The 27,219-nt window shown below is 53.4% G+C and overlaps 1 protein-coding gene across 1 annotated transcript in view; it reads left to right on the top strand.

The window, feature by feature from the left end:
• Positions 1-3,222, top strand: part of CMIP (c-Maf inducing protein) — a 234,870-nt gene extending 231,648 nt beyond the window's left edge. Inside the window, exons 19-21 of the mRNA XM_068527631.1 lie at positions 155-260; positions 1,342-1,412; positions 3,047-3,222. Coding sequence (XP_068383732.1) covers positions 155-260; positions 1,342-1,412; positions 3,047-3,100 — 231 coding nt within the window. The 3' untranslated portion in view covers positions 3,101-3,222. The remainder of the gene's footprint in view (positions 1-154; positions 261-1,341; positions 1,413-3,046) is intronic.
• Positions 3,223-27,219: the final 23,997 nt, after the last annotated feature.

Here is a 27,219-nt window from a genome sequence, read left to right as displayed (position 1 = left end):
GGCCCAGGCCCTGAGGCGTGGAGGCCATGGGCCTCAGGCCCGGGCTTTGTCCCGTCTCCTTCGTCCGCCGCTGCCCCTGCCTCGGGGTCATCGCCCCGGGTGCCCGGGGGCAGCCAGCGTCGGTCTCCAGGCTGAGAAGGTCTCTGCCCCACAGTTTGGAGACGCCGGCCTGCGGCTCCTGTCGGAACACCTCACGATGCTCCAGGTGCTGAACCTGTGCGAGACGCCCGTCACCGACGCCGGCCTGCTGGCTCTCAGCTGTGAGTCCATCCGTCCATCCCTTCCTCCCTTCCTCCATTCACGCGGCAGGCTGGGCACCGTGCACCGTGCACTGTGCTCCCGGAGCACCTCCTCCGTGCCAGGCGGAAATACCCCTGCCCTCGTGGAGCTGATGCTCTAGCGGAGAAAGGAAGAGTGAGTGAGGCCCAGCCCGTGCCCTCCCGACACCGTCACAGCCCCTGAGGGCAATCGTGCTCCCCTGACCCGCCGCAGCAGCTGCAGCCCCAGCCACAGCCTTCACCCGGGAGTTGGCTAGAAATGCAAATTCTCGGGCCCTGCCCCAGACCTGCTGACTCAGAAACTGCACTGTAACAAAGTGCCGGGTGACTCTCACGCACATTAAAGTTTGAGAAGCACCGCCCTAGTAGAAGGAGCCACAAAATACTCGAGGCACCTAGAACTGCCGACTTCTGTACCCTGACCCTAATCTACTAAACTCAAATCTTGGGTGATGCTGAGCCTGGGAACCTGCATTTCCCATTTTCCGGGTCCATTGGTCTAGATGAGAGGCCCCGGGCCTCAGCTGGGAGGAATCCAGGAAGGCTTCCCAGGGAGGTGACTGGATCTGGGGGTGAAAGACACATACGTCAGAATTGACCCAGGGGGAGGCATGCTGGGCGGTGGGCATGACTCCTGCAAGGTCGTCGGCACGTTCTGGGTGGCTTGGGAGTGGCTGGGGGCAGGTGACGGGGTAACGGAGGGCAGAGAGGATGAGGTTTAGCATCACAGCGGGGTCCACTGTCTGCAGTGTGGCAGGCCAGTTCTGGGGACATTTGGGGTACAGGCAGTGGAGGGACATGACAGAGGGACCAGAAGGGAGAGGGGCTCAGAGGGCAAGGGGAGAACGTGGGCCCAATTCAGATCAGCTCCTGCCTGAAATAGACCTTCTCTACCTAATGGTCCCGGGCTGTGCCTCTGAAACCCCACCTCCCGGACCCCGTCTCCTAACCAGAGGCCTCAGCAACTCAGTCCGCCCCCAGCTTTTCCATCCTGTACCTGCAGCTGCCTCTTGTGGGGTCCCACTGACCTAATGACTGTGTCTGTCTGTCTGTCCCTGGACAGCCATGAAGAGTCTCTGCAGCTTAAACATGAACAGCACCAAGCTCTCAGCGGACACCTACGAAGACCTGAAGGTAATCCCTTTCTTCCCTCCTTCCTTCCTTCCTTCCTTTCGCCAGTGCAAAGGTCCTGAGGCAGAAAGTGTCGGTACGAACCGACTTTGTAGCCAACGTGACTAGAAGGTGAGAGGAGAGACTGGAGCCAGACCGAGTAAGCCCTCACAGGTCACGGAAGGACTCTGGATCTCATCCAAGTTCAGGAGAAAGCTTTCAGAGGCTCTAAGCAGGGTAGTGAGTTCTGCTTTTAAAAGCTTGTTCTGGCTGTAATGTGGAAAACAGGATCTTTGAGGGAGAGTACAAGCAAGGGGTAGCAGCATGGAGAAGGTTTGCAGGGCTGGTGCAGTCACACAGGTGAGATCCAGGACCAGCAGGCTGGGCTAGGTTGGCAACTTAATATCACTTAAAAGGTGGGCACATTTTGTTTGTAAAAACGCATGTCTCGTCAGGGCTGGAGGGGCTGGGCCTTCGGCAGGCTCCTGCCGCCCCCCTCATCCTGGGCCCGGAGGACTGGCCTCGGCCGCAGAGCCAGCGCCCTGGGAAGGAAGGGCTGGGCCCGGAGCGCGCCGGCCCCTGGGCGCCCTGGAAGCCCACCTCCAGCAGGGCCTGCCCCGCTCAGCTTCCCCTCCAGCGCAGCCAGACCTGCAGCCTGGGGCGCATTCACTGGCCAAGCCTCCAGACGCCGTCTGTGTGGCAGGCTTGCGCTGGGGACAGGGACGCCGAGGTGCGGCGGGCTCACCCCTGCCCAGGAGGGAGCTCAGTCCCGGCAGACAGACACGCGCAGCAGACTGAAGCAGGACGGGGCTCAGGGGCCAGCAGGGAGGGGACCGCCAGCTCCGTTCATTGGGGCGGAAGAGCCTGCACGGAAAGGAGTGGGTAAAGTGAGTCTGCCGGGCAGGCCAGTGCCCAGGAAGCTGGGGAGGCGGGAAGTAAAGGCAGGAGACCAGTTGGTAGCCTCTCCGTACAGCGAAGGCTTGTAAAGAAAAAGTCAACTGTTCATAAAGGAAGGCAGAGCAGAAGCGCGGATGGGGGGCAGGGATGGGGAGCCGGAAGCCGCCCTGAGGAGCAGCAGGTGGGATCCTGTAGTCTGGCCACAGATCCACGTGGGGGAGCCTGAGTGGGAAGGATCTCCACCCACCCGCCAGGAACCTGCAGCTTATGGATCCCTCTTCATTCTCCCCGCCCAACTCCTGACAGCCCTGAGGGCACAGGCACTGTCTCTGGGTGCTCTGGGTTTGCCCTGAGTTTGGTATTTAGTCCCTCGGCCCGTCCTGTGAGCCAGGGACGGGACTCGGATTCCCTCCACAGATGAGGAAGCCGGCTCCGGGAGGCCAGGGCTCTACCCAAGGGCAGGTGGCCTGCAAGTGACAGTGGCGGGGGGCTCACGTCCTGGGTTTCCTGCTCCCAGAGCCAGTGATCCGAAGCCTCTCTGGGGTGGGAACGTGGACTCCCCAGCAGCTATCACCTGCTTTCTGTGGAGCCACGTGCCACCTGCTTGGTTCTCCCGGAGGTTCCCCAGCTCTGGGCTCGGGAGCCCCCGATGGTGACAAAGTGGGGAGGGCACGGTGGGAACGCCAGCCGCCGGGGGGTGGGGCGTGGAGCTCTGCGCCACCAGGTTCTGGAAGGGACTGGATCCTTCTTGCTCCCCCCAGGCCAAGCTTCCCAACCTGAAGGAGGTGGACGTCCGCTACACGGAAGCCTGGTGAAAATCCCGCTCGGCAGGAAGGAGTTTGCAACTGCGACACGCAACTCTTGACTAATAGCTGTAGAGCAGCGGGTCTCGGGGTCCCACCCCGCGTCCTGGCTGTGAGATAGACGGGGGAGTCTTTCCGGGGGCGGAGGGCGGAGGGGGGAGGGGGTGGGGAGGGGGGGGGGGTCCGTAAGCACGCCCAGCCCCCACCTAATTCTTTTAGCTTCATAATCGGAAACCTTGACCTGATCTAAAACGGACTTTGTAGCAACCAGAGGAGCGGCAGCGGGTCGGGGAGAGGGTGGGGATGGGGGCGCTTGGGGAGGGGGGACCCTTTGTGGATTTTCTTTGCCTCTGTGTTCAATGCCATGTGGGAAGAGTCAACTCTGATGCCATCGTCATGCAACCCCGATGGGCCTGGAGGCCGAGGAAGGATGCTTTCTCCCTCCGAGGCCCTGCCGAGAACTCGCCCCACCGTCGCCATCGCCATCGGACAAGACCCGGTCACGTCATCACACCCACAACCCGTCCTGTGTCCTCGCCATTGCTATGCAAAGTGATTCTTGTTGTACATAAGATTTAAATAATGCGCCTATTTAAGAAACGTTTGACAAATTGCAGGTCTGGGACCTGCTTCTTATTTATGAAGTCTTTGACCCGCCCGCCCGCCCGCCCGCCCGGCCGCCCCTGGCGTGTAGTACTGTACAAACCAGTCAGCTGTCAGGGTAGTGGTAGTATTCTTGTTATTTTTTTAAAGGAAACAAACAGACGGAAAAAAAAAAAAAAAAAAAAAAGAACCTCCTTGGAAAATTAATTGCTTTTTCGTAATGGATTCTCTATGCTAACGCTCTCTTGTCGGTCCGTCCGTCCATCCCTCTGCCCGCCACGCCACCGTGCGTTTCGATCCCAGAAGTCTCCGGTTTCCTCACGGGGTGGAGGTCAGCTGGGGGAGGAGAAGTGGGGTCCCCACATCGTCGTCTTGCTCCTCTACGGCCCCAGCTTTCTCTCGGCCCCCTTTTACACATTTGGAGGGGGAGGGTGCTAAACTGTCCTCCCGTCCGTCCCGCAGGAGAGCTGCCCTGCCCCCTCCCCTGGAGCTCTCCCATCTGCGGTGGTGGCCTCTGCTGCCCCCGTCCCCGCCGAGGCTCTGCGACCTGTGGCCTCCCTGCCGTCCTGTGCCTCCCGCGGTCCCCTCATGCATGCCCGCCTCTCTGCATGGTCTCTTGGGAGAAGAGAGACGTCGCCTCCACCAGCCTGACTGCCCACCCCGCCCACGAATGTGACCACTGCAGCGCAGACGCCCCTTCTGCCCCCTCCGTCCCCACACCTGCCCCAAAGACACACCAACCTCTGTTTCTTTTATAAACAAGCCCTCACTGTACAAAACAGCCCTCGTGGTTTACTTGGGGTCCCCTCTCCCCCAAGCCCCTTCTTCTGTTGGTTTAGCACAAACACAGCCCCCCTTTGGCACCTCCAGACCTAACCCCCAGTCAATGTAATTGTTTTATATATATTTAATCTTATTCAATGGAAACCATGCTTTTGTCGTTTTATACTTTGCTAGGTAGACTTTATTACCCCCCGACTATGCCCTCATTTTTTTAAAAAAGGGAAAAAAAAAGAAATTGGGTTTCAGTCTTAATTCATTTTCCGTGCCAGGTTTGATTTCGTGTGTGCGTGTGAGTGTGTTCCGTTTCGTGTTTTTTGTTGTTGTTGTTGTTGTTGTTGTTGTTGTTGTTTTCTGTTGTTTGGTTTTATTCGCTCCCCTTCGGTCCCATACTTTACAGCACTCTGGTGCAGGAAGAAGCAGAAGCAAAAAAAAAAAAAAAAAAAATTTAAAAAAAAAAAAAAAAAAAAAGAAGAGCCGAGACATGCCACCTTTTCCCTTCGCACTGTTGCTTTTCCTGATGGTTAATACTACTGTCACGTAGCTGTGTTCAGAGATGTGAAATACTTTCAGGCAAAAATAAACTGTAAGTGACTCATTGACATCTGGCCTATCTGTGTGGCTTTGAAGGGGCCTCCCAGGGGGATGGGAAGGGATGAGACCTAGGCGGAGAGTCGGGGGCTCACGGCAGAGCCCGGACACCCTCTCCGAGCGTCCAGGACTCCTCACCCCGGCGCGTTAGGGGGCAGATCTTCCTTTGTCATGAGGCCACCCTGGGCATCAAAGGATGTTGAGCAGGCCCCCGCCAGCCCTGACCCACTAGATGCCAGGAGTACCCCTCCACCGCCCACTGCAGTTGTTAACAACTGAAAATGTCTCCAGATGCGGCCTAATGTCCCCGGGGGGAAGTGTCACCCCCCCCCCCCCCCCCAGGGTAGAACCCGGCTGTCCACCTAGACTGCTGTGCGGTAGGGCGTCACGGAAGCTCTAGTCCAGTGAGAGTCTCCAGAAAACGCGGGTTCTGATCCCCAGGGTCTGGGTGGGGACCAAGACTCTGCATTTCTGAGAAGCTCTGGCTGACGTGGATGCTTCTGGTCTGTGGCGGGCTCCCGGAGGTCCAGCGCCTAGACACATCCAGCCAGCTGGCTCCTCCCCCAGATAAGAAGAAACGTTAACTTTCACCTCCACCCTGCCCCACGGCTCCATCACTCACCCTGCCCCACGGCCAGCCCACTGCTGCTATGTTGCCGAGTCTCCTCCTCCCCCTGCACCTCCATCCACAACCCCCCCCCCCCGCCCCCGCCGCCCTTCCAGCCAGGCCCCTCATCCCTCTCCCAAGGACAACTGGTGTAACCCCCTCACCGCCCCCTGATAACCCCACACCCTCTTCCTACCCCCGCTGCCTCCCTGCCTCTCCGCACACCTCCCCCTCCCCTGGCCTCCTCACTCCCCGAGGCCTCTACATCCCTCAGGTGTGTGGCCTGTCAGCTGACCCACATGACGACCTCCGGCCACTCAGGGAAGCCAGGTGCCCTGCGTGAGAACAAGGAGGGTCCTGGACTTGCAGGGGTGGCGGGCGAGCTGCAGGAGCTCCGGTCCTCAGGCCAGATGGCCTTGGCTTCACGACAGCCAGCTGCGGGCCGAGACACGGGGCTGCGAGGCACCGCAACCTGCCGTCTCTGAATCTTCCCACCCAGCAGAGGGCCTGGCTCAGCAGGCGCTCATCACTGCTAGAAGGAAAAGGTAGGACCCTGCAGGCACCTGTCCTCAGCCCTCCTCCCCACCCTGTCACCTGGGCTCCTCCGGCTGAGCCTGGAGAATGCTGGCTACCTGGCAGAGAGGCAGGGACGCGGGAAGAGAGAATCAGGGCGTTTCCTCCCCCGTGCTTTTCTTGCAGAATCGGCCTCCCTCTGTGAGCTCAGGTACCCTCCCCCCGCCCCCGCCCCCGCCCCCCCCCCCCCACCCCCAGCCTTGGCCTGGTAGGACCTATGGGCTGTGAGCTTCAGGTGCCTTACATTTCTTAGCCCCGCCCACCCCACGTGCCTCACGTCCCTTAACCCCGCCCACCCCGCGTGCCTCACTTTCCTTAACCCGGCCCATCCAGTGCCTCACTTTCCTTAACCCCGCCCGTCCACTGGACCGGAAGGTCACCAACTCGCCCTCCTCCTGCAGAAACTGAGTCACACCGCGTCTTCCTCTCACCCTGCTGACCTGCACGTGGTAAGAGACCCCTGGTGTAAGTTCCGGGACCTCAGCGTCCCTTGTCAATTACCTAACCGGCACCGCCCCTCCAGAGCTAGCCCTTCCTCACGTACTTTGCAGAACCCACCAGAGTGGGTCTTCTGTTTCATGCCAGGACCCTACCTGTTCCTCCCGTAACAGACGTGCAACTCCCCCCTCTCCCCCTCTCCCCCCCTCCCCCCTCCCCCCACAGCTGATGGTGAGGGGCCCAGTGAGAGCCCAGTGGAGCGCTAGGTCCTTGAGCTGGGGAGGGATGTTCATCAGGAAATTTCAGGGCAGATCCTGAAATGGGGGCAGGGAGAAGCACTCCCAAGAGAGTGGCCACTGGATTAGTGGGATCTGAGCTCTGTGGTCCGCAGGCCAGCCTGATGCACTTCTCCAGGTTGCCACACTCAAACAGTGCCTATTTTAGAATGAGCGGTCCTCCAGTCACTTGGACTACAGTGTGAATGGTACGCCCTGGAGTTGTATCACGTGGGAACCTGGTTGTCATTTGTGTCTGACAGACTGCTAGAAGTTTCTCTAAAGGCCAGCCGGGAAAGGGGTCAGAGAGCCTTGGATAAGGGCCTGGCCTCATTCATTCGTGCATTCAACTATTCCTTATTGAATACCTGCTTCTAGCAGGTGCTAGCACGTTCTAGAAAACATGCTAGAAGAAGCACGAGACGTGGCCCTCGCCCTCCAGGGCCCCAGTGACCTGGCACATGCTGGCAATCAGTCAGGCAGCCCTGATATTGTGTGACAGATGCTACGACAGGAAGCTATGGTGGGCGTGGAGGGTGGCAGCTAACCCAGGCTTTGGGAGTCGGGGGGGGTGGGTGGGTGGGGGGGGTGGGGCGCTTCCTGGAGGAGGTGGTATTGTTGACAGTGAAGAATGAGGACGTTTGTCACATCATCAGAGAGGAAAGGGGAGTGTGCAAAGACGTGGCGACAGACCAGAGCGGGATCTGTGTTGGGACCTGCAGATGGAAAGCATGCTGGGCATGGGGGCGGGGCGGTGGGTGTTATCGTTGGAGTTGAATTGCGTCTCTTAAAAGAGAGATGTTGAAGTCCTTAGTACCGGAGAGTGTGGCCTTATTTGGAAATAAAGTCTTTACAGAGTATTCAAGTTAAAATGAGGTCATTAGGGTGGGCCCTAATCCAGTATGGCTGGTGTCCTCGTCAAAAGGGGAAATTTGGTCACAGGAGCAGACGTGCACAGCAGGAAATTGATCTGAAGAGACAGGCACACGGGCAGAGGGCCATGTGAAGATGAGGGCAGAGACTAGAATGATGTCTCTTACACGCCAAAGATGGCCAGTAAGCCACCAGAAGCCGGGAGAGAGGCCGGGGACAGACTCTCCCTCACAGCCCTCAGAAAAAACCAGCCCTGCCAACACCTTGAATTTGGTTTCCTGGCCCCCAGAACTGTGAAAGAATACACTTCTGTTATTTTAAGCCCCCCAGGTTGTGGTGCTTTTTCACAGCAGCCCTAAAACACAGAGTGCATCCGTTTTCCAGGGCTGCCACAAAAAGTACCACAAACCCGGTGGCGGAAAACACAGAAATGTTATTCTGCTTCTGGAGACCAGCAGAAGTCCAAAATCAAGACGTCGGCAGGGGGAATTCCCTGGCGGTCCAGTGGTTAGGACTTCGCGCTTCCACTGCTCCCTCTGAAGACTGTAGAGGAGAAACCTTTCCTTCTCCCTTCCAGCTTCTCGTGGCTACCGGCGTTCCTGACTGGCAGCTGCATCACTCCCATCTCTGCCTCTGTTTCGTGTGGTTCCTCCTCTTCTCCAGCTCACATCTCCCTCTGCCTTTCTATTGTAAGGACATGTGACATTGGATTTAGGGCCCACCTGGATGATCCAGGCTGATCTCATGGCCAGATCCTTAGCATGATTACGTGATCTGCAAAGAAGACTCTTTTTCCATATAAGTTCCTGGTCACTGGTTCCAGGTGAAGGTACTTTCTGGGGCCACCACTCAGCATATCACGGGGGGAAGGTGTGAGGTGAGACCAGCCAGTGTCTCGTTAGTCATATTTATTGATCAAAGTCTGGGATTTACCCCAAGGGCTATGAATGATTGTAAGGACGTTGCAATGATCTTATCCATTTGCTGACAAAGCATGTATACAGCACCTACTACACGCCAGGCATGGTAACAGGGTTTTATAGGTCTGAACTCATTTACTCCTCCTGGCAAGTCTATGAGGCAGGTGCTAACATGATCCCTCTTGACCAATGGGGAAGTGGAGGCCAGAACAGGCTGGGTCTCTTGCTCAAGGTCACGCAGGGAGCTGGGGATCAAAGCAAGCTTATGACCCAGGCATTATGGGAAGATCTCTCCACTGCTGACTGGCGAGTGGATGGGGCTGAGGCTGTGGCTATGGACCACGTGGAGAAACAAATTCAAGAGAAGCTTAGGAGTAAAACTGTAGAACATGGTGATAGGTATGGAAGGAGGGCCAGCAAGGAGTGAAGGGTGAAGTTCGGTTTCTTGACTTATTCCCTGAGGCTCTGTGAGGCCCAGAATTGCACCTCTGCCTGGCCGCAGCCCTCGTGGCAGGGGGAGCTGGTGTGTAAATGCCCCTGCTCTCTGGCTCCTGGTGGGGGCGGAGACCTCCAAGGCTCCTTTTCCTCCCTGATTCCTGGAGTCCTTCCCTGCGATTAATCTCCAGCTGCCCCCTGGGCTGACTTGCTTGTTAGGACTTCCTGCCCTTCTCCCCTCACTTTCCCATGGTTCCCATTCGTGGTTCCTGGGACCGCTTCCCAAATAAGCTACCTTTGCTGGAATAGTTATCGCAGAGCCTGCTTCTGGGGAGACCCAAACTAAGACAGCAGTGACTGACTGCGCCAGGGGACAGAGGGGCGGGATGGAGGGCAACATCTCCACGACAGGCTGGGACATCCCTCCCAGGGATACCAGGTCACCGGGTATTCCTGTCCCGACCTTAGCAACACAGGTGCCTCCCAGCTGAGCTGGAAGAGCTCTGCGACAGGGGCCCCCAGAATCAGCTTGCACCCATTTTCAGAGGTGGGAGTGGCGGCTGACAGAAGCTCTCAGACTTTGCTGGCAGGAGTAGAAATTGGTTCTCCCGCTTTGGGAAGCATATCTACTAAAGCTAAACATCTGCTGACCCCGTGACCACGCAGCTCCGCTCCTGGGTAGACGCCTGAGAGAGCTGAGCTCACGTGTCCACCGAAGACACAAACGAGAATGTTTATAGCAGTGTTATTCGTAATAGCCCAAAGTGGAAACAGCCCAAATGTCCACTAACGGGAGAATGAATAAACTAACTGTGGAACAGACATACAGCGGACGACGCCAATGCCTCCATCAACAGGAGGAAGAGTAAATAAATACATGGTGACACGTCCATATGAGAGGCTTCTGCAGAAAAAGAGAAAAAGATCCAACGGATCCACACAATGGCGTGAACGAATTGGACAGACGTTATGTTGTGTGAAAGGAGCCAGACACAAATGAGGGTTTGCTGTATGATTCCATTTATGTAAAGTTCATGAAGAGGCACAAGTCATCTGTGGTTACAGAGGTCACAGAGGTGGTTATCTCTGCAAGGTAGGGGTTGTTATTGATGAGGAAGGTAGGAGGGAATCTTCTGGGGTGCTGAAAATGAGCTACATCTTGATACACAGATGTTTACACACTCGTGGAGCTCTACACTTAAGATTCGTGTAATTTACTGTGTTTGTTACACATCAACTTTTTTTTTTTTTTTGGCCGCACAGCATGTGGGATCTCAGTTCCCCCGAGTAGGGATCGAACCCACGCCCTCTGCATCGGGAGCGTGGAGTCTTGACCACTGGACCACCAGAGAAAGCCCCACATCAACTTTATAAAAGTGGCAGCAAGTGGAAATAATCCAAACGCCCATCCGTAGCTGAACAGATAAGTACACATGGTATATATAGACAATGGACTCTTATCCATCCATGAAAAGGAATGAAGCACTGATACACGCTCCAACATGGATGAATCTTAAGAACCTTTTGCTAAGTTAAATAAGCCAGACACAAAGGACCACATATTGTGTGATTCCATTTGCATGAAATAATAGAATAGGCAAATCTGTATAGGGAGAAAGCAGATTGGTGTTTACCAGTGGCTGGGGAGTGACTGCTTAATGGGTATGGGGTTTTATTTGGGGGTGAATGTATGGTCAGGCCACTCAAGGTGGCTGTTCTCTTGCTCTCTGTCCAACCCCTGCCCGACCAGGGCCTGCTTCCCCTGCACCCTGCTCACCCGACTGACCTTCCTATGTGTACTTGCCCCGGGGCCCCAGCTGGTGATTGTTCTTATCAAAGGCCCGGTGTCCCTCTGCTGGTTTCCCTGGTAACTAATGAGCCCACCTGAGGTCATTTCCCCTATAACTGGTAACCTCCCCCGGCCCCCAGGAGCAAAGCCCGCCGCCATGTCCTGCCCGCCAGGAGCCACAACGGTGGGGTTTTGCTCGGTGGGACATTGCTCTAGGACCTTGCTTCAGACATGTAAGCTCCCCCATCCATGAAACCTTTGACGTCTCTGTTGCCGACTCTGGGCTCTTTCCTCCACCTTAAAGCTGGGCGAGTGCAGGCCTTATAGGCCTGCGGGGTGCAGCCCGACAGTGGTGAAAATGTTTTGGAGCTAGCTAGAGGTGGTGATTGTGCAACACTGTGAATGTTCGAAATGCCACTTTAAAGTGGTTTCTCTTATTTGCATTTTGCATCCGTGTTTTTCTGAAGTGGCATCAGAACAGAATTTTTTAAATGACAAGGTGGCTGCTGCTCCTCTCTGCTGGTCTGGGCTGGGGAGCGTAAGGGGTGCCGATGCCACCATGGCATCTCCTATCAGAGCCATTCTTGTCCATCCTTGTGAAGCGTCTTGGTGAATGGTTGTGTCGCCTCCTCAAAACACTCTACTGCCACCTGCTGGAAATTTGTCATAGTAAATATTCAAGTTTATGTAACAAACCTACTTCTAAATGCGGCACCCTTGTACAGTGCCCAACCTGCACAGCTGTACATGGCAGGATAGGTGACTTGGCTTTACTTTTCAGTGTACTCTATCCAGATTTGGATGGGGCCTTGAAAACCTCAAGGCTGACTTTCCCTCCTGTTCCACGGTAATGCTGAATAAGGCAAGCCTGGGCTAGCCTCTCCCAGATTTGTCAGGGAGATGAAATCCACGTGCTCCCTGATTGCACTCATCAGGGTATTGCAACCTGCCTTTCAGAGTCACCTCTAGAAATGAAACCTTCCCAGAGCACTTGCGGTCATCAAAGAAGCAGGAGGCCGAGGACGGGCTGGAAGGTCTCCACCAAGCTCCTGGTGACAGACATCTTGGCTGTTTTTCCTCTGTTGTAAGGGTAGGGACAAGGAGCTGACACCCCTAAAACACCGGGCTGCGTCTCCTCTCTGATTTGCCAGGGAGGGGAAGGGGCTGTCAGATCCAGTGGGAAGGAGGTTCCAGTAACGGGGTTCTGGAATCATAGCAGCTTGCTGGGCACAACTTACCCCTCACAGTGTTGCCGAAAACTTGGCCTCTGTGCAACCGGTGCCGAATCGAATCTCAGAGACAGTTTTGGATGAAGTAGAAAAGAATAGCTTTATTGCTTTGCCAGGCAAAGGGGGACACAGTGAGCTCGTGCCCTGAAAAAGTGTGTGTCCCAACCCGGGAGGATTTGGTGAGGAGTTTCAGAGCGATGGTTCAAGGGCAGAGTTGCTGATAAGGATCAAGGTGCGGTGCAGGGCCTGCACTCCTTTAATCTGGTCTCAGAAAAGCTCCTGATGAGCTTTTCTGGTTCCTTTGATCTGGCCTCAGGTGGTCTCTTGATGAGCTTCTCGAGGTTATCAAACTGTGATCTTCTCTGGAATGAAGAATGCTGGCATCTTCCATTTGTTGGGGGTTTTAGTTCTGTAAGGAGCTCAAAGATGTTGTTACGTGTATCCCTTGACCTACAAACAAGAAACAGGGGACACAGAAAGGCTTCTGTGTCCAGGAGCCCCACAGGGTCCTGCTTGGTCTCAACAGCAGCTCCTGTCTGGGGCTTCCCCTACCCACCGGCTACAGGGGATTTGCTGGGGTGGGAGGTGGGGTTTTTGGTGGATGCGTCTTAAGCCCCTCACAGGCCTGGAGTTCCAGCGGTGTCCACCACGGCCACGGGGTTGGGGGCTGTGTCCCCTGGTGGGCGGCTCTTCAAGACTAGTGCTGTCCTAGAGAAACAGAACACAAGCCACACATGTAAAGTGTGCTCGTAGCCACATTTTAAAAAGTTAAAGTAAACACAGGCCACATTCATTTTAATAATATATGTCTCTTACCCTAACATGCCCAAACATTTCAACCTGCAATCAATATAAAAATTATTGAGATATTTTACATTCCTCTTTTTTTTTTTTTTTATTACAAAGTCTTTGAAACCCGGTGTGTAATTTGCCCTTCCGGGGCATCTCAGTAAGGACCAGTCATGTTCAAGTGCCCAGTAGCAGCCTTATGTGGCCAGTGGCTCTTGTGTGTACAGCATGGTTCCAGAATTTCCATAAACCAGGAGCAGGGGCAGTGGCAACTCGGTGGGAAGTGGGGAGAGCAGCAAGGGGACAGGACTGGAGCCAGCACTTACACACCCATAAATGGTTTTTACTGAGATGGTGTGAATTGAGAGGCTGTTACAGGTTCACGTGCCCGATGTACAGTGAGGGCAAACAAACGAAAACAGTGGCGTTTGGAGCAGAGAAAAGTTTAGCGCAGGGCCAAGCAAGGAGAACAGGTGGCTCATGGTCAAAACCCCTGAAATCCTGGGACTTCCTGGTGCTCCAGTGGTTAAGACACCACGCTCCCAACGCAGGGGACACGGGTTCGATCCCTGGTCGGGGAACTAGATCTCGCATGCTGCAAATAAGAGCCCGCATGCTGCAACTAAAGATCTCACGTGCCGCAACTAAGACCCGGTACAGCAAAATAAATGAGTAAATATTAAAAAAAAAAAAAAGAAAACGAAATTCCATATGGTCTGGGGGGAGAAGTTTTTTTTTTTTTTAATAAATTTATTTATTTATGGCTGTGTTGGGTCTTTGTTCCTAGGGATTCCTCTAGCTGGGGGGGAGTGGCTCCGTGGCATGTGGGATCTTCCCAGACCAGGGCTTGAACCCATGTTCCCTGCATTAGCAGGCAGATTCTTAACCACTGCACCACCAGGGAAGCCCCTGAAGGGCGGGCGGAGGAGTTTTTAATAGGCAAAATTTGGTGGGAGGGCTGCGGGGTGTGTGACTTCCGTCTGATTGGTTGGTGGTGAGGTAACAGGGCGGTGCTTTAGGAATCTTGCGCTCAGCCCGAAGTTACCATCCTCCACCTGGGTGGGGGCCTAAGTTTCTGCAGAAGAACTCAAGGACATTGTTATGTATATTCCTTGAGGAGGAACCAGGACCCTGCCGCAAGGCTGCACTATTGTTTCTTGACTGCTCCTCCCTTGTTTCTGTGTTCCTTCCCTTCCCTGCTTAGCAACTGTTTGGATCTGACCTTTGGAACTCAGAGAAGGTCAAGGAGGCTGAATAAAGCCTACTTCCTACAAACAAGAAACAGGGGACACAGATGGGGCTTGTACCTGGGGGAGCCCCACAGGGTGCTGCTCAGTTTCAAGGCCACCCCAGAGCTGAAACCGTGCATCTCAGATTGGGACTTTTTCTTTTTCTAATATTTATTTATTTATTTGTTTGCCTGCGTCGGGTCTTAGTTGTGGCATGTGGGATCTTTAATTGCAGCATGTGAACTCTTAGTTGCAGCATGTGTGATCTAGTTCCCTGACCAGGGATCGAAGCCGGGCCCCCTGCACTGGGGGTGTGGAGTCTTAGCCACTGGACCACCAGGGAAGTCCCCTCAGATTGGGACTTGAACCCACGGTCTTTTACCTGAGATCACACACCTGGTCTCAGGACTTAATGAAGCTCAGGTTCTTGATGTCTCATCGCAGAAAGAATTCAGTGAGACACAAAGTGATAGGTAAGAAGTGGATTTATTTAGAGAGACACACACTCCACAGACAGAGTGTGGGCCATCTCAGAAGGCGAGAGTGGTCCCAGGGTATGGGATTGTCAGTTTTTATAGGGGTGGGTAATTTCATAGGCTAATGGGTGGGAGGAGTAGTCCAGCTATTTCGGGGGAAAGGGTGGAGATTTCCAGGAATTGGGCTATTGCCCACTTTTGGACCTTTATGGTCAGCCTTGGAACTGTCGTGGCACCTATGGGTGTGTCATTTAGCTGATGTGTCACAATGAGGGCATAATGAGGCTCAAGGTCCACTGGAAGTGGACCGCCATCTTGGACCTAAACTGATTAGAACCAAATATGTCGTGTCTTTGGGCTATGTTATTCTTTTAAAGGTTGTGCCCTGCCCCCTTCCCTCCTGTTTAAGAGCCCCCCGTGAGGGACCCCATGCAGGAAAGGCTGGACCCCCTGTGGGGGCCTCCTGCAGAATTGATGTCCAGAGCTGCCAGGTTTGAGGGTCTGGCCTCAAGTCACCCTGGAAAGCAAGCATCTGTCTATTTTGATTTTTTTTTAAAGAAAAGTATATTCATTTACAAGAGAAAGACTTATAGATCATAACCATGCATTTCTGTGGCATAAACGAATGAACGAATGAAAAACTCCGATGTGAAGACAGGAAAGGAGCTCTGCAGATGAACCGAGGGGCAGTGGGCATCTGACCTACATCCACTGTCAGGGGTTGGGCAGCGAGACTGGAATCTTGATGTTGAGCCAAGCAAGTGTGTCTCTGGGGCAGCCAGGCCATAGTCTCGTTCAGAGTCTGTCCCTTCTTAGATGTGGATCCCATAACAGACCCAGGTCCGTCCTCCCGCTGCCCATCATCCCACCAGGAGAGCACCTTTCCTTTGCTTCCCATAGCCTTTCATTCATTGAGCAAAAATGTATACACTGAGCCTGGAAAGCACTGGTAACTGAAAGAAGCCAGGGTCCACATGCTTTACATTCAAGTTGTCTGAGCGAGTGTCCAGCGCAGGGAACTCTCTGGAGGCAGAAAGTCAGCTAATGGTTGCTTAGGGCCGAGGGGTCAGGGGACCGGGAGGTGAGAGCTGAAGGGCAGAGGTTTCTTTTTGGTGATGAACATGTTCTAAAATTGACTCTTGGTGATGTCTGCACGGCTCTGTAAATATGCTAAAAAACATGGAATTGTACACGTTACTTGGGTGGATTGTATGTGAAATATATCTCAATAAGCCTGTTTTTTTTTTGTTTTCTTTTTTAATGTATTGAGTACCTACTGTGTGCCAGGCACACTGGGGACTCAGGAGTGAATACAGTAAACCCTGTCCTCCACCACATACAGCCTGAGGGAGGAGGCAACCATTAGACTAATCCCACAGATATTTTCCATCAAGGCGGTGTATCTATGGAGCTAAAAGGAAGTACAGGCTGGAGGGAGCACCTCCCAGGGCAGCACAGAGCTGACCTGGAGAAGGAGCCGGGAAGGACCAGCCCCGAGGGGAGATGGAGGAGGGAACAGCCTTCCAGGGAGAGGGAAGAGCAAGGGTGGAGGCCCTGAGGCAGTGGCTGGCACTTGGGAGGGGCAGACTGCCAGGAGCGGGGAGGAGAAGTGTGGAGCAGGAGAGACAGGCCAGGCCCTTAGGTCTTAGTCCTCAGGCGCGGTTAGCATTTGGGGGCTGAGGCCAGCACCTCTCCTCCCACATTGTATTAAGATGTGCTTTCTCCGGGGCTTCCTGTTAATGAAACAGGAAGTAAGGTCTCTTGAGCTGGCAGCCAGCTGAGAGTGCTTTGAGGACAAAGGGGCATCGGGAAGGTGGCTAGCAGGTGAGACCTGGCTGGCCCGGTTCACAGCTGTCTGCCTCCGGTGGCCAGGACGAGACCCAGCGGAGGGCAGGGTGGCAGCTCCAATGCCCCTGAGGTCCCAGCTGCTGCAGAATGAGGCTAGGGCTGCACCAGGCCATGGTGGGGGCGGGAGGCAGCGTTCTGGGACTCCAGGTCCATGACGTCAGTGTTGCCATGGAGACCCCCCCCCCTTCCAGCAGCACGTGTTGCAGCTGCTGGAGACCCCCGGGGCAGGGAAGGCTCTGCAGGGTTGAGGGAAGCAGGAAGAACAGCCCTGAACCCTGCGGGCCTGGGGCTGTGCCCCAGAGCACGGTCCGGGAGAGGGCAGGGTACCAGTACCGGGAGGGGGGCCCTCCAGCTCTCCATCCTGTCCCCAAGCCTGTCACCCAGACACGCTCCTGTCTTGCAGTCTGGGAGATGTCTTGGTGTAAAACAGCTCAGGCTGTGGCCCTTCCCCACAGTGGTGGCCAAGGGAGGGGGGTGGGTAGGCTCCCTCTATTGACCCCTCCCACCCCCGCACTCCCAGCTCCATTGTTTTGTTTTTAATGTCCCTTCATTCAACGATTTCCTGAGACCTCCGCGTGCCAGACGCTCTGCCGAGCTGAGCTCCTGTGATCCTCAGGGCGACCCAGCAAGGGAAGCTGGCCCACTGCTCAGTGTGGAGCACACATATAGCATGGTGTGTTCTTTGTTGCCAAACCTTGTTCTCTGAAGTCCTTCTTTCCAGTTTCTTAAAGACACTTTCGGTAGCAAAATGCCCAGGCTAGTTGAGAACTTTAGCCTCCCATCCAATTTCACGTTCATTTCATGCGTCTTCCCTTTTCTGAGTCCCTGTCTCCTCCTGTGGGGGGCGAAGGTGGAGAAGGGACCACTGGTGTTGTCCTTGCCCTTGTCTGGTCATTGCTGCTTCTCTTGCTGGCCATCAGAGAAGTGGCCAGGGGTGTTGACTTAAAAAAAAAAAAAGTACAACCTAAAAGTTGAGGATTATGTTTTTTTCGAGGACATTTCTGAGGACTATAGCCCAGGAAGGCAGCCTCTCAGATGGCTCTGAGGGACTGTTCCAAAGAGGTAAGGGAGGAACCAGGATATATAGGAGTTTTTGCTGGGAAAAAAAAATTCTGTAGAAAGACTTACAAAAGATTACTGCTAAACACAAAAACCAGACATCTCAAGTTAATGATTTTAGTGTCTTTCTGTGTAGGGGACAGTGCAAGAGTCTGGGCTCATTGAAATTATTCCTTTGATAGTCATCTTAACTCTCTAGGGCCAGTATCCTGTATTTTTCCATCCTGAATTCCCTTCAGGGCGCACCTTCGGGATGCGATGGCTACAGTGGCTGATGGCTTGATGGCGGGCAACATTGCTTGTTTTCTGAAATGGCAGGCATCGTGCTTTTGTCCACAGAGGTGTTCAGAGTTAGCCCAAATGTGTGCTTTTTGGGGAACCGTCTGGGTGGGGGCAGAGGTGAGGGTCCCCACGGCGCGTTCCCCTGCAGCTCCCTCTCCTTGTGGTCCATCTCCCACCTCCCACTGCTTCCTGGGGGTGGGGGGAGAGGTCTCCTCACCCTGGGACCAGCCCTTTTGGGTGGGATGATACTGGGAAAGTGTCTCAGGCCCTGCTTCCTTCCTGGTGTCCATGTGATTCCCAGAACTCACACCTCCCTGCAGTGGTCACCTCCTGCCACCCTGGCACCTCTTGCCAGTTCTCTTCCCCCTACATCAGGCAGGTGCCACGTGAAGATCAGCAGTACCTGCCTTACCTGGGGATGGGTGCAGGACAGGGGTGAACCTGGGACCTGGGAAGGGAAGTTTCTCCTTTTCTCTCCCTCCTCATCCCACCCCCATCTTTTGTTGGTGCTGGGATGAGAAATGGGGAGAGCAGAACCTTTGCAGGCACATTTAATAAGCCTTCGGGTCTGGTCTTCTCTTTCCTGGCTTTTTCTAGAATGCGGGGAACTTACACCTAGATGCTGATTTCAGGGCTGCTGGAGAAGTCCCACTCGGTATCCTTACTTTAAACATCTGTTCATTTATCCATCCATGCATTCATCATCATCCATCCATTCAGTCATCACCCATTCATCCATCATCTTCCATCCATCCATCCATCCATCCATCCATCATTCCATCCATCCATCCATCCATCCATCCATCATCTTCCATCCATCCATCCATCCATCCATCCATCCTCCTCCATCCATCCATCCACCCATTCATCATCTTCCATCCATCCATCCATCCATCCATCATCCTCCATCCATCCATCCACCCATTCATCATCTTCCATCCATCCATCCATCCATCCATCCATTCATCCATCCATCCATCCATCATCCTCCATCCACCCATTATCCTCCAGCCATCCATTCGTTCATCCACCCATTCATCATCTTCCATCCATCCATCCATCCATCTATCCATCATCCTCCATCCAGCCATCCATCCATCTTGTAAACCTACTATGTGCTGGTCACTCTGGCAGGTGAGGGATCTAGCAGTGAATAAACAAGGCCAAACCCCCACTTGTGGAGCCAATGTTCTGAGGGAAGTCAGACAATAAGTAGAATCAGTAAGGAAAGGATGTAGTGTCTTAGAAGGATAAATGTAATGGAAAAAAATGAATCCAAAAGGGGGATGGAGAGAGTAAAGGAAGGAGGGCCAGGGAAGGCCTCGCTGAGAAGGTGACCATTTGAGCAGAGACCTGAAGGAGGGAGGGAGAAGCTGTCAGTTGGGGAAGAGCTTTCCAGGAGGAGGGAACAGCCTGTACAGAGGCCCTGAGGTGGGAGCAGCCGGGCATGGAATGTTAGAGGAACAGGAGGAGATGACACAGCAGGAGCAGAGTGAGCAAAGCAGAGAGGAGAGGGTGGTCACCTGCGGCCCTGCCCCCGCTGGGAGGACGTTGGTTTTACTGTCACTCTGCACTCCTCATCACAGCTCCCAGGGCACAATATAGTGCTTGCTGCCACTGGCCCTTTGCTGAGGCTCTTCCCAGGCACCCAGTCATCTCACCTCCAAAAATACCCTTGTTATTCCCATTTTACAGATGAGAAAACTGAGGTCCTAGCATGTAACCCTGAGGGATGAGAAGAGAGTAGGCTAGAAAAGGCATGTGTAGGGTGGGAAGGGCCCGGGCCTCCATCTTGTTCTCAGGGAAGAGAATGAGGCTGCACAGGAGGAAATCGGCCTTTCTGTGGCTGCCCCACTTGGCCTCCAGGAAAGCCCAGATCTTCTCATCACAAACCCCCCCAGGGGGCAGGCGGCTCTGCCATCCCCCTAGTCTTCCTTTTCCAGGCTAAAGCTTCTCAGCAGGAGGGAATGAGGCTGGATGGGCTCAGGTGGGGAAGTTCCTCCCCACAAGGTGGTTAACAGTCTCTGTGAGCCAGAGTATGTCCTTGGGCTGCCCAGGCTTGTCCTGCAGGACCAGGTACCAACCCAGTATGATCAGAGGGTCATGTTTCTCAGCAAGTCCCCTGGCCTGTCTCAGGCAGTAACATAGAGGAGACATTTAGAAAATGTTCGTTCATTTATTTGACAAATATTTACATGGGTCTCCTATGTGCTAGGCCCTGTGTTCTAAGATGGTGGGTGGATGGAGGGGTAGATGGATGGGTGGATGTGTGAGTGAATAAATGAATGAATAGGTAAGGAGATCAATGGATAGATGGATGGATAAATGAAAGGATAGGTGAGGTAGGTGGGTAGATAAATGGGTGGGTGTGTACAGGGATGCATGGATGGTTCAGTGACTCCTGAATGGATGTATTAATTATCTATTGCTGTGTCACAAATCACCCCAAAATTTAGTGGCTTAAAACAAACATTATCTCACCACTTCTGTGGGACAGGAATTCTGGAGTGACTTAGCTGGGTAGTTCTGACTCAGGGTCTCTCCTGTGATTGCAACCAGGGTATCAGCTGGGGCTGGAGGATCCACTTCTATGATGGCTCCCTCTCATGGCTGTTGGTGGGAGGCCTGTGTTTCTCCATCACCATCACTTCTCCCTTTTCTTTTTTCTCTGTTTGTTAGAAGCAAGTCACTAAGTCCACTGACACTCAGAGAGAGGGGAATTAGGCTCTACCTCTTGAAGGAAGGGCATCAAAGAATTTGTGGACAGGTTTTAAAACCATCACAACATATAAATGAATGGCACACCCACTATTCTTCCTGGATGTTGGAATCTTAGAATAATCTTAGAACAGGGACCCTCCATCGTAACTGCACGTTAAATTCATCTGGGACACTTAGAAAATGTCAGTGCCCAGGGCTCGACCCCCAGACCGTCTTATTTAGTTAGTCTGGTGAGACCTGTGGACATTTGTATTTTGTTTTGTGGCGTGATCTTAAACTTTAATCATGAAACCCAGCATGTATATTCCCATTACATGGTTTTTTTTTAAATTGTGGTAAAATAAATGTAACATAAAACTTACCATTTTAACCATTTTTAAGTGTACAGTTCAGTGGCATTAAGTGCATTCACATTATGGTGCAACCATCACCTCCAGAACTTTCTCATCTTCCCAGGCTGAAAGTCTGTACCCGTGAAACACTAACTCACCATCCCTCCCTCTCCCTAGTCCCCGGTAACATCTATTCTACTTTCTGTCTCTATGAATTTGACTGCTTCTAGGAACCTCATATAAGTGAACTCATACAATATTTGTCCTTTTGTGTCTGGCTAGTAATTCACTTAGCACAGTGTGTTCCAGGTTCATCCATGTAACATGTGTCAGAATTTCATTCCTCTTAAGGCGGAATAATATTCCACTGTCTGTATAATATATGCGACATTTTGTTTATCCCTTCATCCACCCATGGGCATTTGGGTTGTTTCCACATTGGTATTTTTTAAAGCTCCCAGGTGATTCTGATGGGAAATCAGGCATGAAAATTGAGCCCTTGGTTCTCAATCCTGTCTGCACATGGGAGCTGTTTAAAAAGAAAACAAAAAAAACCCAAAAAAACCCACCAATGCCTGGTGCCCATGCAGACTCGCTTAGTCAGAATCTCTGTGGGTGGGACCCGGGAGTCAGGATGAATGCCCAGTTCCTTCCAGGAGCAGAAGGCACAGGCGCAAGGAATCATTTCCAAGTCTCTGCTGCCCCCTGGTGACACAACTGACAGCATCCCTGGTAGTGACGCCTGGGAACCTCCCTCTCCAGGACTGGCTTGCCCGCCCATTGGGAGCCCAGAGCGCCAGCCCCGGGGGGTCTGGGGACCCTGCAAAGCTCTACCAGTCCCCCTTCCCGCACTGTACTTCCTGGCTGGCCTTGCATGGCTCCCTGTCTAGAAGAACACACGAGGTTATTAGAGAGGAGAGGGCACAGACAGGTGGAAGACTCCACTTTGTGTGATCTTGAACAAGCCATTTAACCTGTGCCTCGGTCTCCCTGGCTTTCACGTGAGGATAACCATTGCTCCCTCTGACAAGTCCCTGAGGTCGCAGGTGGGTGTGTGTGTCAGCCTCGGGAACGACCCAGGGCAGGTGTGTCGGCCTCGGGCACTGCTGACATTTGGGCTGCGTTGTTCTCCGTGCCGGAGCTGCCAATAGAACCCCCCAATGTGATCATCAAAAATGTCTCCAGATGTGGACAGATGTCCCCTGAGTATAAGGTTGCCAGATAAAATACAGGTTTCCCAGTTAAATTTGCATCACAGATGAGCAACTCACAACTTTTTAGTAGAATTATGTCCCAAAGGTTGCATTTTTATTCGTTAAATCCGGAAACCCTAAGGGGACAAAATCACCAGTTGAGAGCCCCTGCCCTAGTGAGTTTTTGATACCTGTTTAGGAGGCTAAGACACCAGATGGGGAAGTTGCATCGGGGTGGAGCGTGGGGGGGGGTGGCACTGCCCTGGGTGCCAGCTAGGGGTGGGCCCAGCAGCAGTCAGCCAGGGACTAGGGGCCATCGTCCGGAAGGAGGCTGGGTTCATGGTTGGGCCTTCTCAGTGATGTGCTGGGGGCCGGGCTGGGGAGGGGGCCACCTTGCTTTCCCAGCACCTAGGGCTGTTGGGGACAGAGCAGTTTATGGCTGACCACAAGTCGGAGCAGTGCACCCCCAGCTTTTCCCCGGGGGAGCCCAGGCCCTCAGTGACGGAGATTCAGGCCCAACTTACTCATTTTCAAGAGGAAGAAACAGGCCCAGAGAGGGTCAGTGACCAGCCCCAACTCACACAGCCAGCTTGTGGCAGTGCAAAGCCGGGGTCTGGGTCTTCAGGCCAGGACTTTTGCCCCTGGGGCAGAGCCTGGGAGTGTCCTCAATTTCTGGTAAGTTCTTTGGGAGCTCCCATCATTTTCCACATACAGCGAGAGGCACTCAAGACAGACTTCGTGACGAGGCTGGGCCACCTGCTGTCCTCAGCTGCTCCCCATTCTACTCCAGGGGAGCCCTGGGACTCCTTCCGGGGCTGCCCCTCTGACAACCGTCTCTTGTTTCTATCTGATGGGGAGAAGCGACATGGGAAAGTGGTGACACACTTGGACTTGGAGCCAGACTGTCTGGGGCTGGATACTGGCTCTGTCCCTCACTGACTGTGACCTGAGGCACCCACGGCCTCAGTTTCTTCATCTGTAATATGGGAGCGATGAAAATGGTACCCACTTTGTAGGGTTGTTATAAGGATTCAATGACTTAAGCATGAGTGTTTAGGACAGCGTGTGGCAGGTCGGAAGGTTTACCATTTATCTTACTTTCCTCCCTTCTTCTGGTGACAACACCCATTCTCCCTCCCTCGGGGAGCTGGATCAGTGGGGCTGTCGATCGCAGCCCCCAACCCTGCCCTCCCCTAAAGGGCATGTGAGTCAGGCAAGGCCAATCACTGTACCCTATTGCCCCGGCCAGTCACTGGGTTAGTGAGTGAGACCAACCTGATAAAGGTCTAGTTGAGTCCCTGGATCCAGCCTAACCTGAAGCCAGTTTCCTCCCTGGGATTCCCAACATGTGAGACCATAACTCTCTTATTTTGCTTCAGCGAGTTTGAATAGAGTTCTGATCCATATACCTTCTTTGCTCCATAGAGCAGGAGGGATTTCCCCAAGGCAGTCCCCTTGTCCCACGGACCAGGGCCCTCAGCCTTGGTTTTGATCCAGCCCCACCCTGGGTCACTCCCGTTGCCTCAGAGAGGCAGGTCCTCTGTGTTTGAGGTGTGATCAGGGCTCACAACAAGAGGAAACTGACTTGTATAAAGTACCTACCATGTGCCAGGTACTGTGCTGGGGCTTTAGTTGCATTTACAGCCAAGGCAACTATGGCTCCGAGAGGTAAAGTGACTTGCCCAAGGCCACACAGCCAGGAAGTAGAATCACTTCCATTTGAACCCAGGCAGTCTGGCTCCAAAACAGAGGCACTTCTCACAGCACCAAGAGGCTTATTATTGGTAGGGGCATTTTTTTCCATTAAAAAATGTTTTTTAATCATAAAAAAACATATAAAATGTGCTATCTAAGAGAGGGAATTTTCAAAGGCAGAATAGCCCTTCTCAGCCAAGAGATGACCTAGAGAATTCGCTACTCCAAGTGGGCTGTTTTCCCCTGGAAATCAGAGGCCTGGGCTCATTTGTTCACTCAGCACATCTTACGGGGCCCTACTACCTGCCCGGCGGGGTCCGAGGCAGGGCCTAGTGTTCAAGGTGAGGCCGTGAGGGGCCCCAGGTGAAGAGTTTAAGGTGGTGCTCCTTTTCAGGGTTGACCCTGCACCTGCATGGCCCCCAGAGGGGGCGCCACCCGGAGTCCTGCAACAGGAACCTAGCGTGGCCCCTCTTGGTCACTCTAGTCCCAGCCCAGGTTCAAGATCAAGGAGAGTTTAGATAACCTGGGAGAGACCCGGTCCAGCCAGGAAAGGCGCTTCCGACACACCGTCCCTGAGGAATGATTCTGTCAACAGGGTTTCTGGGGGGCACTTAGTACAACGCAGCATAATCCCTGTTCTCGGGGGTCTGGTGGGGAGAGTGAGGGCAGGCGGACACCAGCACATGTGCACACCGTTTACCACCTGTGACAGCGTTCTGAAGGGCAGGGAGGGTACCATCCTCAGGTCCCCCTTTCGAGGGAGCTGATGTTTAAATTGCAGCTCGCAAGCTGGCCAGCCCCGCCTCAGAGGCCTCGGGCCCAGCACCGCGTCCCCCTCCAGGCTTCTCCATTTGCGTCATCCCCTGCTTCCCTTGTTCCTCCAGCCCTGGAATTGTGGCCGCCCTGGGTCCCTATTAGCCCGCGATACCTAGTGTCCCCATGTTGTCTTTTGCGTTCGCAATACCTGGCCAACAGCTACATTACACTGTCTCTGTTAAAAGAACCAGGGTGCTTTCTGTTCTCGATGACACTGGAGGAACGGGCATCAGCTGGGCCAGGAGCAAAAGGCAGTGCAGTGCCCGCAGGGGCACCTGCACGGCCAAAAGCCATGAGGCTGGAGGGAGCGAGGCACATTCCAGAAGCTGGGGGAGGCGGAGGGCTGGAGGGAGGGAATGGGGTGGCGGGTAGAATAAGGTGAGGCTGGATGGCTCGGCTCTCGTGGGCCATGGAGCGGAGTCTGGATGAGATCCTGAGGGAGCTGGGATGCCATGGAATGTAAAGTGACGGAGTGATGTGATCCGATTTATCTTCCAAAGGATTGCCTTGGCTACAGTGAGCTGCACTCATGGGAGGGGGCAAGAGTGGGGGTGTGGGTTCACTCCAGGGTTCCCTGACCTCACTCTGACAGTGAGGAAGAGCCTGCTTATGGGAAACCCGGGCTTGCTTTCCTGTAGTTTCCATCTTGGGTCCCAGCTCCTAAATGCAAACATCCCTGAGGATTTGATGGCAGCTCGGATGTCCCCAGGTCTTATCTGCTTTGGGCAGAATGTTGCAAGTCCCTTCAGTGGTTCTCCCCATGAGGCATAACAAGAAAGAGAACAGTCTGCTCCCCAGGCTTCCTCTGGGCCTGCGCCTGTGCCCTTCTTCTTCAAATAATATTTTTAAGTACATAAAGTCCAAGGAGTCTTAAGGACACCAGTTATATTGAATACAGTTATCAAGATATAAAATCCAAATTTGTAGTATAATAATACCTGTGCTTGTAAGTAACATATTTAATAACCAGCTCTAGCAAGCAGTCTCATGATATTAGGATTTGCAAGGAGTGACGAGCATCAATGATATCTGAGATGTCTGCAACAACTATAATGTGATGTGAAAATATCTGTAATTTCTGAGGGTGAGGAAGTCACAGGTCCTGCTGATACTCCTGTGTTCTGTTGCCATGTTCATCATGGAAGGAATTGCTAAATTTCAGTTAAAGGTTAGTGCAAATGAAGGTGTCATTTTTTTTCCCCATCTGTATTAGCTCGGGCTGCCGTAATAAAATACCATAGACTGGGTGGCTTAAACAACAGATATTTATTTCTCACAGTGCTGGAGGCTGGAAGCCCAAGATCAAGGTGCGGGCCGATTCCGTTCCTGGTGAGAACCCACTTCCTGGCTCTCAGACAGCTGCCTTCTCACTATGTCCTCATACAGCCATCTAATCCCATGATGGGGTCCCACCCTCATGACCTCATCTAACCCTAGTCATCTCCAAAAGGCCCCACCTTCAAATACCATCATGTGGAGGGTTACGGCTCAACCATGGCTCTGGGGATGGGGGACACAAACTTTCATCAGTAATAGCATCCAAATTCATGGACCCCTTTAACCACAATCATCAGGCTAAATAAACCCCTGCTCTAGGGGAGAGGGCCATGTTTCTTTATAAGATATACTTTGATGAGCTCTTTAGGGTGGAAAGTGAACCCTTAAAGGCATGCTCAAGCAGCAAAGACCACCTACTAAACTATCTGCTGGGGTAGGGGTGGCCTGTTGACAGGAGGACCCTTTGCTTCACTGAGCACCTGAACTCACTTGGCTCTGGAGTTAGGATTGCCTGGGTTCAGATCTCACTGTCGCCACTTACTGGCCTCAGTTTACTCATCAATTCAATGGGGATGATAGTCCCTCTTGTATAGTGTTGACAGGATGATTAATGGGCTAATCTGTGTGAAGTGTAACCCAGCATGCATCCTAGTGGACATGCAGGGTCTTACCCAACATCCACCCTCCCTTCTTTGCTGACGGTCTCCCGCGTGCCTTGAGGGAACCAAGTCGCATGCACTCTGGGTCCATGATTTGATGGCTCTGACTGTCCCTGACCCCACAGCTCTAGGGGTGATTATCTGATCGCGCCTAAGCTAGTCCCTATATTCTGTCTCCATTCACACAGGGGCTCAGGAATAGGCACCTCGTCCATGTTGAGCTGATGAGAACCTGGGCTCAGGGCTTTCACTGGACTTGGTGGGTTGGGAGCTCTTCTTCCTTGTGGATAGGAAGCTGGGACAAGGGAAACTTGGAGCTGCCGAGGCTACTGTGGGAGAGAACCTGCCCGAGGTCAAGGTCCCCCTAGAAGGAAAGAGCCAGGTGAGATGGAGAGAGACTAAGAATAATGACATGGTCTGAGCTCCTGGATCCAGCTGTGACTGCAGGCCTGGGCCCTTAGTTACATGAGCTGATCGTTTCCCTTCTTGTTTACGTCAGTTTTAGTTGAATTTTCTCTCACTTGCAACCAAAAGATTCCAGTTTCACAGCAGTAGACTCCATAAGTGCAGTTGACCTTGAACAACATGGGTTTGATTTCTTTCAATCAATACCTTCTGCACAATTTGCGGTTGGTTGAATC

This window comes from Eschrichtius robustus, chromosome 19 (genome assembly GCF_028021215.1).
Source record: "Eschrichtius robustus isolate mEscRob2 chromosome 19, mEscRob2.pri, whole genome shotgun sequence".
Classification (NCBI taxonomy): Eukaryota; Metazoa; Chordata; class Mammalia; order Artiodactyla; family Eschrichtiidae; genus Eschrichtius; species Eschrichtius robustus.
Note: the sequence above shows the minus strand (reverse complement) of the source record. Positions and strands in the feature narration are given on the sequence as shown.